This window comes from Scatophagus argus, chromosome 16 (genome assembly GCF_020382885.2).
Source record: "Scatophagus argus isolate fScaArg1 chromosome 16, fScaArg1.pri, whole genome shotgun sequence".
NCBI lineage: Eukaryota > Metazoa > Chordata > Actinopteri > Scatophagidae > Scatophagus > Scatophagus argus.
The window spans coordinates 3,603,838-3,616,080 of record NC_058508.1 but is presented as its reverse complement, the minus strand read 5'-3'; the positions used below and the strand labels follow the sequence as shown (position 1 = coordinate 3,616,080).

Genomic DNA, 12,243 nt, shown 5'->3' with positions numbered 1-12,243 from the left:
AAAACTGCTACAAGCAATATTTTACTGAAAAAGAATGTTGTGATCAACCACACTGACAAGGTCTTAATTGAAATACACTGACAACCACAGCCATGCAGGACAGTAGTATTACTTTTCCACGAATATCATGCATACAGTGAATATTCAAGGAGTTAATGCATCATATATATATATATATATATATATATATATATATATATATATATATATATATATATATATATATATATATATGAGTTTGAATCATATGCTCTATATAGATAGCCATATGTTTCCACAGACCAACTTGTCCTCCCTTGTCAGAGTTATAAGGTCCCTAAAACATAAAGTCACAGGGCTGCATGCATAGCTAACAATGTGGAAGTCACCTCAATGATTATTTGTGATATTAGTCAAAATTTCTAAATTCAAACAGTTCAAAAACAGTTCAAATCAAATTACCACTGACATTCAGTGCCTGCTTTTCCCAAACATTCTCAGTGTTTAAACATAGCACTAAGTCAACTGACCTTATATGGTCTTGATTCTCAGGGGACCAAGAATGTCTAACAGTGACAGTTCAATCTAGACTAAATAACTGACAAACAGACCAGAATTTGGGTCCTCATAATCATCATATTCCTCTTGTTCCACTGGTCCTGCTTCCTCTTTGAACCTCCTCTTGGTGTCTACTAGATCAACATTCACATAGTCCCCTCCTCGTCCTCATTCTCGTCCTCCTCTTTTTCATACTTGTTCCTGACTTTGACGGCTACTGAAACAAAATCAATGGAACAACATGTAAATACATATGAAACACTTTAATGAAGGTGTGCATTTAAAATGGAGAAACTGTAGTGAACACAGACATTGTGTTTGGACGAAGGCTCCAGGCTGCTTAGCTCGTTGTCTTCTCCTGAGGACCAGACAGAAAGCCATCAATACCAGGAGGACCAGCAACAGGATCCCAGAAGCTACTGAGGAGACCAGCAGCAACAGAGGCGCTGGGGGGGAAAAAAGATCAGTTTATCCTTCTAAACATGTCAGATTCTCTCTAAATGTAACATACTGATATTTTAGAGTGCAAGTATGAGTTTTCACCACAATCTCAGACTTCCTCTGTCAAAATAATCTACATGATTCAAACTCACTGAAACAGAACGGTCTTCAGTAAAGATGCCTCAAAATGACTAACTGCTTCCTTATTATATTATGCCCAGTCATCAGTTCTCATCTTGCTGAACCTGGCAGCTTTTCATAGAATGCATAGTTCTTGTTTTCCTTTCTTAGTGCCAAGTAATGTTTTTGCATCCAGTTTCTGTATACTCAACTATATGACATCTTTAAAACTCACTTCACATCTGAATGCACATTAAAAATGATTAATATGATGTTAAATAATAATATAATATAAAGGGGAAGAAGTCAATCATTAGATATATTTTACAAAGTATTGGGTTTGTTAATGTATTTGTTCTCAAGGCATTCTTGATGACTGTACAAAATAGCATCATCTGCATATGTTTACATTCTAATTCCAGTACTGTATATTCTACTTCATTTTGTTCCAGCTATTTATTGAAACTATATATGACTTTTACACCGTGACATATTCAAAACAAAGAATGTCTCGCTGTGGAGAAGTTCTCAGTCTTCGGGGCATGGATTTGAGCTGTGAGAAAATGTCATGGCCCAGTACAAAACTACAACCTGCACAGCATATTATCATATTATCATTCAAGAAGTATCTACAATGGAATTAAGTTTGTGTTTATATTAAGTGTCACCCACACTCTCTTGTGTGTTCCTGTTTCTTTCTGTGTCTCATCCTCTAATATGTATCAAGGCTTATCTGAATGACGGGAGGATAAATATTAAGAGACCATGCCTGAAAAACATGTGATTTATGATTACACTTTCAGAACGACTGGACTTTGTATCATTCAGATGTTATTCATAAAAAGCAAAAAGCCGACAGTCTACTCACATTCAATGACCACAGTAATTGGTGCTGTCTCGGTAGAATTGAATTTTCTTGTAGAGAGTGTGACTTCATACACACAGCTGTAGTTTCCCTGATGTTCATACTCAGCTACATGGAAATTAAAGGAAGCTGAGTGGTTGACAGCTGGCTTGGTGTTGGTGATGTCAGAGCCAGAGAAGATGAGAAAGAAACGACCTTCAGGATAATGGGATGAAATGGAGCAGGTGAAGATGAAGCTGTAACCCCTGGTGACCTCTGCACCTTCAGGACCCCAGACCAACCCTCCATTAGGAGATGTCAGGGAGATGCTGGGCTGCTGCAGTGTCACTGAGTACAAAAGAGACAGAATTAAGAAAAACATAACCCTACTGGACTCAAAAATCAGTTAAGATAAGATCCAGATTAATTATGCACCTAAAGCAGCATTCCAAGGTTGCAATTTAAATTATGATCTTTTGCTATCTTAGCCATTTTCACTCTGATGAGTCTTGAAGATATATACATAATTTTTAATAATTTTAAATGTCACCACTTTTTTATGAAAAGCTGCTGTTGGAAGAAAAGGACTTATTTTCACTTTCATTTGTTCTTTACATTGTTATATGGTCAACATAACTCCATGTCAATATAAAAGAGACCTCAAAAAGATCTCAAAAGATTTTCCTTTTCTGATTTACTTTATTGATTTGTCATTTTTCTTACCTGTGATAGAGAGTCTGACTAAGTCACTTTTGGGGGAACTGAAAGATCGACTTGAGCTGCTTTTCTCATACTGACACTGGTAGTGTCCCTCACTATCAAAGTCCACTTGAGGTATATGGAAGGTAGCAGAGTTGGTACTTGATGTTTGGGTCTTTCTGAATGAGCCTGAGGTCAGAATGAATGTTCCACCTAAAACCTGTGTTGAGATCGAACAAGTGATGCTGACATCCTGACGCCAGGTTATCTCACCACCAGAATTCATGGAGATGTTGGGCTTTGGGAGGCTCACTGAAACAAACAGCACAATATCAGAGCTTTAAATGTGCTGCCTTTGAGTCAATCTTTACTTATTTTGACTTCTTCTTAATAGTTTGCATGCCTTAAGTAAATCAAATGTTTACGTGTGTAAAAATGGTTCTCTGAATGAAAGTGAACCTGTAATCATGTGACTAAAGGCACTTTATGATCACCCTTCTTCTCTTCTGGATCAAGCATACTTTCACAGTGATTGAATCCAGAATAAGTAAACAATAAATACTAATGAATACTCGACTGACCTAGCTGGGAGTATGTGAGTCTTTTCTGCATTTTCTGCATGCAGCCTAATTAATGCTTCTGTATGGCCTTGAGCCAGGATCTGTGGGCTTGTGAGTCAGTTTTGTGGCTAGCTGAACTCCCTAATGCCCCTCCCTACAGAGAAATGAGGGATTTGTTATTGCATTTTGTGAATGTTTTTGGTGACGGGGACAGACCAAAGAAAAGGACATAGTTCTTGAAAGTCTTCCTCTAAAAGGTGCCTGGTGATCTGGACTGATGAGAGCGTAAAGCAGGTATCACTAAGGTCCACTGTTGTGAGTCAATCTCCTGGCCCTATGGCTTGAAACCAAGCCCTGAACTTGAGCATCCAGAAAAGAAGTACCTTGAGATGATTGTTCAGCTGCCTCAAATCTAGAACTGGGTGGAAATCCCCCAGTCTGTTTGAAGGCAAGGAAATAGGTGGAGTAAAACCTTTGTCTTACTTCCTCTGGAGACAGAGGCTTCATTGCACCCTCCCCAAGCAAGGTAGAAATCTCCTTGGCCAGAAAGACAGAACAAGATGTGTCTGTTACTTTTGTCTCCAAAGTGCCTCTAAAGCAGGGGTAGGCAGTGCTTGTAATGCAGGTGGCACTCAAACTTCAGAGTTAATCATGGAGAACAACGGAGAACACTGGCATCATCTGGTGCACTGATTATGGGGGAATATAGGATCTTGGTGGACCCACAGCACTGTACATCAGGAAACCAAATAGGCAGTCCCTCAAATAATAATAATAATAATAATACTTGATTTATATAGCACTTTTCAAAAACCAGGTTTCCAAAGTGCTTGACAATCATTAAAAACAAAACCGACAAACTGTACACTGAATGGAATGCAATAAACAAAATATGCATAGAAAAATGGTGAAAGTTTAAGATAAAAAAATAATAATAAAATAAAATTCATGAAAGCTGTTGGATAAAACCCTTTAACACCACCAGTTTTTATTTGATTCCATTTTTATTTTTTTATTTCAAGTTGCAAGGTGGAAGGAATACTTCGAGGACCTCCTCAATCCTGCTGACGTGTCTTCCGTTATGGAAGCAGAGGCTGAGGACCTTGAGGCGGGTCCATACATTGCCCAAGCTGAAGTCACTGAGGTAGTTGGGAAGCTCCTCGGTGGCAGAGCTCCGGGTGTGGATGAGATTCGTCCTGGGTACCTTAAGGCTCTGGATGTTGTGGGGCTGTCTTGGCTGACACGACTCTGCAGCATCGCATGGCAGTCAGGGACAGTGCCCTTGGACTGGCAGACTGGGGTGGTGGTCCCTCTTTTTAAGAAGGGGGACCGGAGGGTGTGCTCCAATTACAGAGGGATCACACTCCTCAGCCTCCCCGGGAAAGTCTATGCCAGGGTACTGGAGAGGAGAATCCGGCCGATAGTCGAACCTCGGATCCAAGAGGAACAATGCGGTTTTCGTCCTGGTCGTGGAACACTGGACCAGCTCTATACTCTCCGCAGGGTGCTTGAGGGTTCATGGGAGTTTGCCCAACCGGTCCACATGTGTTTTGTGGACTTGGAGAAGGCATTCGACCGTGTTCCCCGTGGCATCCTGTGGGAGGTGCTCTGGGAGTATGGGGTCCGGGGTCCTTTGCTAAGGGCTGTGCGGTCTCTGTACTCTCGGAGCAGGAGCTTGGTCCGCATTGCCGGCAGTAAGTCGGACCTGTTCCCAGTGCATGCTGGCCTCCGGCAGGGCTGCCCTTTGTCACCGGTCCTGTTCATTATTTTTATGGACAGGATTTCTAGGCGCAGCCAGGGGCCGGAGGGTGTCTGGTTTGGGAACCACAGGATTTCATCTCTGCTTTTTGCGGATGATGTTGTCCTGTTGGCTTCTTCAGGCGCAGCCGTGGCGTGACGTGTTAGAACGCGACCAGAAGTTGCAAACAGTCGATTGAACAGCGCCTGGTTCGATTCCTTGTTGTGGAAGTCTTATTCGTATTTTGGGCAGTCGTGGGTCAGCGGTTAGGGTGTCGGACCCGTAACCGGTGGATCGCTGGTTCGATTCCCCGTACTGGTGTCCATGGCTGAGGTACCCTTGAGCAAGGTACCTAACCCCCACTGCTCCCCGGGCGCTGCACACGGTCGCCCACTGCCCCGGGTTTGCTGTGTGTGTGTGCATGTCACTTGGGTGGGTTAAATGCAGAGCACAAATTTCGTTGGAGTGAGTTTCCTCCAATGACAAAATATGTCACTTTCACTTTCAGGACCTTCAGCGTGCGCTGGGGAGGTTCGCAGCCGAGTGCGAAGCAGCTGGGATGAGAATCAGCACCTCTAAATCCGAGGCCATGGTTCTCGACCGGAAAAAGGTGGTCTGTCCCCTTCAGGTTGGAGGAGAGTTCCTGCCTCAAGTGGAGGAGTTTAAGTATCTCGGGGTCTTGTTCACGAGTGAGGGAAGGCGGATTGGTGCAGCGACAGCAGTAATGGGGTCGTTGTACCGGCCCGTCGTGGTGAAGAGAGAGCTGAGCCGCAAGGTGAAGCTCTCAATTTACCAGTCAATCTACGTTCCTACCCTCACCTATGGTCATGAACTTTGGGTCATGACCGAAAGAACGAGATCTCGGATACAAGCGGCTGAAATGAGCTTTCTCCGCAGGGTGGCGGGGCGCTCCCTTAGAGATAGGGTGAGGAGCTCTGTCACCCAGGAGGAGCTCGGAGTAGAGCCGCTGCTCCTCCACATCGAAAGGAGCCAGTTGAGGTGGCTGGGGCATTTGCTCCGAATGCCCCCTGGACGCCTTCCCGGGGAGGTGTTCCGGGCATGCCCCACCGGGAGGAGGCCCCGAGGAAGACCCAGGACACGCTGGAGGGACTATGTCACTCAGCTGGCCTGGGAACGCCTTGGGGTCCACCCAGAAGAGCTGGAGGAAGTGTCTGGGGAGAGGGAAGTCTGGGTATCCCTGCTCAAGCTGTTGCCCCCGCGACCCGGTCCCGGATAAAGCGGAAGAAGATGGATGGATGGATGGATATTTCAAGTTGCCTTTAGAGGTTAGACTTTATCGAGTACTGTATATTCTACTTCATTTTGTTCCAGCTGTTTATTGAAACTATATATGACTTTTACACCGTGACATATTCAAAACAAAGAATGTCTCGCTGTGGAGAAGTTCTCAGTCTTCGGGGCATGGATTTGAGCTGTGAGAAAATGTCATGGCCCAGTACAAAACTACAACCTGCACAGCATATTATCATATTATCATTCAAGAAGTATCTACAATGGAATTAAGTTTGTGTTTATATTAAGTGTCACCCACACTCTCTTGTGTGTTCCTGTTTCTTTCTGTGTCTCATCCTCTAATATGTATCAAGGCTTATCTGAATGACGGGAGGATAAATATTAAGAGACCATGCCTGAAAAACATGTGATTTATGATTACACTTTCAGAACGACTGAACTTTGTATCATTCTGATGTTATTCATAAAAAGCAAAAAGCCGACAGTCTACTCACATTCAATGACCACAGTAATTGGTGCTGTCTCTGTAGAATTGAATTTTCTTGTAGAGAGTGTGACTTCATACACACAGCTGTAGTTTCCCTGATGTTCATACTCAGCTACATGGAAATTAAAGGAAGCTGAGTGGTTGACAGCTGGCTTGGTGTTGGTGATGTCAGAGCCAGAGAAGATGAGAAAGAAACGACCTTCAGGATAATGGGATGAAATGGAGCAGGTGAAGATGAAGCTGTAACCCCTGGTGACCTCTGCACCTTCAGGACCCCAGACCAACCCTCCATTAGGAGATGTCAGGGAGATGCTGGGCTGCTGCAGTGTCACTGAGTACAAAAGAGACAGAATTAAGAAAAACATAACCCTACTGGACTCAAAAATCAGTTAAGATAAGATCCAGATTAATTATGCACCTAAAGCAGCATTCCAAGGTTGCAATTTAAATTATGATCTTTTGTTATCTTAGCCATCTTCGCTCTGATGAGTCTTGGAAATATATACATAATTTTAAATGTCACCATTTTTTCATGAAAAGCTGCTGTTGGAAGAAAAGGACTTATTTTCACTTTCATTTGTTCTTTACATTTTTATATGGTCAACATAATTCCATGTCAATATAAAAGAGACCTCAAAAAGATCTCAAAAGATTTTCCTTTTCTGATTTACTTTATTGATTTGTCATTTTTCTTACCTGTGATAGAGAGTCTGACGGAGTCACTTTTGGGGGAACTGAAAGATCGACTTGAGCTGTTTTTCTCATACTGACACTGGTAGTGTCCCTCACTATCAAAGTCCACTTGAGGTATATGGAAGGTAGCAGAGTTGGTACTTGATGTTTGGGTCTTTCTGAATGAGCCTGAGGTCAGAATGAATGTTCCACCTAAAACCTGTGTTGAGATCGAACAAGTGATGCTGACATCCTGACGCCAGGTTATCTCACCACCAGAATTCATGGAGATGCTGGGCTTTGGGAGGCTCACTGAAACAAACAGCACAATATCAGAGCTTTAAATGTGCTGCCTTTGAGTCAATCTTTACTTATTTTGACTTCTTCTTAATAGTTTGCATGTCTTAAGTAAATCAAATGTTTACGTGTGTAAAAATGCTTCTCTGAATGAAAGTGAACCTGTAATCATGTGACTAAAGGCACTTTATGATCACCCTTCTTCTCTTCTGGATCAAGCATACTTTCACAGTGATTGAATCCAGAATAAGTAAACAATAAATACTAATAAATACTCGACTGACCTAGCTGGGAGTATGTGAGTCTTTTCTGCATTCAGATGCAGCCTAATCAACTTCTTTGTGGCCCAGAGCCAGGAATGAGGGGTTTGTTTTTGCATTTTGTGAATGTTTTTGGTGACAGGGACAGACCAAAGAAAAGGACATAGTTCTTGAAAGTCTTCCCCTAAAAGGTACCTGGTGATCTGGACTGACGAGAGCGTAAAACAGGTATTGTCTTACTTCCTCTGGAGACAGAGGAAGTAAGACAAAGAAATCTCCTTGGCCAGAAAGACAGAACAAGATGTATCTGTTACTTTTGTCTCCAAAGTGCCTCTAAAGCAGGGGTAGGCAGTGCTTGTAATGCAGGTGGCACTCAAACTTCAGAGTTAATCATGGAGAACAATGGAGAACACTGGCATCATCTGGTGCACCATTAGGGGCACTAGGAGGCTAGGCATAACCACGAACAAACAACGAGGAAAAAAGACACAAATCTCAGATACAGTGGTATGAAAAAGTTTGGGCACCCCTGATCATTTTCAGGATTTTCCTTTATAAATCATTGGTTGTTCGGATCAGCAATTTCAGTTAAATATATCATATAGCAGACAAACACAGTGATATTTCAGAAGTGAAATGAAGTTTATAGGATTAACAGAAAGTGTGCAATAATTACTTAAACAACATTAGGCAGGTGCATAAATTTGGGCACCACAACAGAAAAATGACATCAATATTTCGTAGATCCTCCTTTTGCAGAAATAACAGCCTCTAAACTCTTCCTATAGCTTCCAATGAGGGTCTGGAGTCTGGTTGAAGGTATTTTTGACCATTCTTCTTTACAAAAAATCTCCAGTTCAGTCAGGTTTGATGGTTTCCGAGCATGGACAGCCCGCTTTAAATCACACCACAGATTTTCAATAATGTTCAGGTCTGGGGACTGAGATGGCCATTCCAGAACGTTGTAGTTGTTCCTCTGCATGAATGCCTTTGTAGAGTTTGAGCAGTGTTTGGGGTGGTTGTCTTGTTGAAGTATCCAGCCCCGGCGCAACTTCAACTTTGTCACTGATTCTTGAACATTGTTGCCAAGAATCTGCTGATACTGACTGGAATCCATGCGACCTTCAACTTTTACAAGATTGCCAGTACCTGCACTGGCCACACAGCCCCACAGCATGATGGAACCACCACCAAATTTTACTGTGGGTAGCAAGTGTTTGTCTTGGAATGCTGTGTTCTTCTTCCGCCATGCATACCGCCCCTTGTTATGTCCAAATAACTCAATTTTACATTCATCAGTCCACAGCACCTTATTCCAAAAGGAAGCTGGCTTGTCCAAATGTGCTTTAGCATACCTCAAGCGACTCTGTTTGTGGCATGTGCGTAGAAAAGGCTTCCGCCGCATTACTCTCCCATACAGCATCTCCTTGTGCAAAGTGCGCTGAATAGTTGAACGATGCACAGTGACACCATCTGCAGCAAGATCATGTTGTAGGTCTTTGGAGCTGGTCTGTGGGTTGAGTTTGACCATTCTCACCATTCCTCGCCTCTGCTTATCAGAGATTTTTCTTGGCCTGCCACTCCGGGCCTTAACTAGGACTGTGCCTGTGGTCTTCCATTTCCTCACTATGTTCCTCACAGTGGAAACTGACAGCTTAAATCTCTGAGCCAGCTTTTTGTATCCTTCCCCTAAACCATGATGTTGGACAATCTTTGTTTTCAGGTCATTTGAGAGTTGTTTTGAGGCTCCCATGTTGCCACTCCTCAGAGAAGATGCAAAAGGGAGAACAACTTGCTACTGGCCACCTGAAATACCCTTTCTCATGATCGGATTCACCTGTGTATGTAGGTCAAGGGCCAATGAGCTTACCAAACAAACTTTGTGTTCCAATAATTAGTGCTAAAGGTACTCAAATCAATAAAACAACAAGGGTGCCCAAATTTATGCACCTGCCTAATGTTGTTTAAGTAATTGTTGCACACTTTCTGTTAATCCTATAAACTTCATTTCACTTCTGAAATATCACTGTGTTTGTCTGCTATATGATATATTTAACTGAAATTGCTGATCCGAACAACCAATGATTTATAAAGGAAAATCCTGAAAATGATCAGGGGTGCCAAACTTTTTCATACCACTGTAAGTTAATCTCCAATCCAAATGTAGTAACACCACAGAAGCACAAGGGGTGGCACCAAGAGGTAATGCGCCTACCACCAAAGAAGATACCTCAGTCCAAAACCAGATCCAAAGCTAATGTGCTCCTGTACTACAGCACCCTGCTTTCATATGTGACATCCATTTTCTATACAGCTTATCTGTCAGGGTCACGGGGGAGCAGGAGCCTATCCCAGCTGACTATGGGCAAGAGTCCGGATACACCCTGGACTGGTCGCCAGTCAATCACAGGGCTGACACACAAAGACAGAAAACCACACACTCTCACACTCACACCTAGGGGCAATGTAGAGTAGCCAATTAACCTAATGTGCATGTTTTCGGTATTGTGGGAGGAAGCCGGAGTACCCGGAGAAAACTCATGCAGGCACAGGGAAAACATGCAAACTCCACACAGAAGGGCCCAGACCAGGATTCAAACCTGGAACCCTCTTGCTATGAGGCGACAGTGCTAACCACTGCACCACCGTGCAGCCCTGATATCAGCATGTTCTGACAAATATCTGCCACCCCATATGGTTACATGTTCACTGAAAAGACATTAAAACATTTGGGAAAGATTTTTTTCCTTACCAGTAACTGAAAGTCTGATGGAGTCACTCTGGGGGGAACTGAAAGATTGACTTGAAATGCTTTTCTCATACTGACACTGGTACAATCCTTCATTGTCAAAGTTCACTTTGAGAATGCGGAAGGTAACAGAGTTGCTACTTGATGTTTGGGTCTTTCTGAATGAGCCTGAGATCAGAATGAAAGTTCCACTTAAGAGCTCAGTTGAGATTGAACAAGTGATGCTGAGATCCTGACCCCAAGTGACCTCACCAACAGGATTCATGGAGATCCTGGGCTTTGGGAGGCTCACTGAAAGAATAAAACAATAAACAGATTGAGGCACAGCATTCAGTGTTGCATCATTGACTTTTCAATGATTTCAAGTTTCCTAGTTGTTCTGCTCATTTATGTTTTATATTGATGAAAACATGTCTGCCCACTAACTTTTAGTTAATGTTTCAGAGTCAAAAGTCAACTCTACAAGAGGCATTCAGTGTTTTTATACACTGTAGGCTTTTAGTGAAGTATTATTTTAAAAATACTTTTCATTGAACAAGATTGAAAATAAAACATATGTTTGTAAGAATATAAAGAAACAGTTACTACAGTAGAATTCATGTATATCATGTCAGTAATGTCTGTAAATTGTGCTCCTGCCCAGCATATAAAATTCAGCATTTTGGTTACATATGGTTACATGTTCACTGAAAAGACATTAAAACATTTGGGAAAGATTTTTTGTTCCTTACCAGTAACTGAAAGTCTGACGGAGTCACTCTGGGGGGAACTGAAAGATTGACTTGAAATGCTTTTCTCATACTGACACTGGTACAATCCTTCATTGTCAAAGTTCACTTTGAGGATGTGGAAGGTAACAGAGTTGCTACTTGATGTTTGGGTCTTTCTGAATGAGCCTGAGGTCAGAATGAAAGTTCCACCTAAGAGCTCCGTTGAGATTGAACAAGTGATGCTGAGATCCTGACCCCAAGTGACCTCACCAACAGGATTCATGGAGATCCTGGGCTTTGGGAGGCTCACTGAAAGAATAAAACAATAAACAGATTGAGGCACAGCATTCAGTGTTGCATCATTGACTTTTCAATGATTTCAGGTTTCCTAGTTGTTCTGCTCATTTATGTTTTATATTGATGAAAACATGTCTGCCCACTAACTTTTAGTTAATGTTTCAAAGTCAAAAGTCAACTCTACAAGAGGCATTCAGTGTTTTTTATACACTGTAGGCTTTCAGTGAAGTATTATTTTAACAATACTTCTCAATGAACAAGATTGAAAATAAAACCCGTATTTGTAAGAATATAAAGAAACAGTTACTCCAGTAGAATCCATGTATATGGTGTCAGTGTACAGATAATGTCTCTAAATTGTGCTGCTTCCCAGCATATAAAATTCAACATTTTGTCCTTTGGCCCATTAGTCAGGCTGTTATTGTGATTATTGTTTTATGATTACAACATGCTGTGTATCATATAAGGGATTCAAAAGTTTTCTCACCTGAACAGACCACACCAGCGTCCTCACTGTGTCCACAGTCGTGTTTCCCAAATCCTCTGTGGCTACACGCACTTACAGACGTTTCACTGCC

General features: G+C 42.3%; 1 protein-coding gene across 7 annotated transcripts in view; it reads right to left on the bottom strand.

The window, feature by feature from the left end:
• Nucleotides 1-12,243, bottom strand: part of LOC124073462 — a 102,043-nt gene that overhangs the window by 35,698 nt on the left and 54,102 nt on the right. For all 7 annotated transcript variants that reach the window (XM_046415711.1, XM_046415709.1, XM_046415710.1 and 4 more), the window contains exons 14-17: nucleotides 7,377-7,664; nucleotides 6,688-7,011; nucleotides 2,666-2,953; nucleotides 1,967-2,290 (exon numbers count right to left, since the gene is read on the bottom strand). In XM_046415711.1, the coding sequence (XP_046271667.1) occupies nucleotides 1,967-2,290; nucleotides 2,666-2,953; nucleotides 6,688-7,011; nucleotides 7,377-7,664 (1,224 nt within the window). The remainder of the gene's footprint in view (nucleotides 1-1,966; nucleotides 2,291-2,665; nucleotides 2,954-6,687; nucleotides 7,012-7,376; nucleotides 7,665-12,243) is intronic.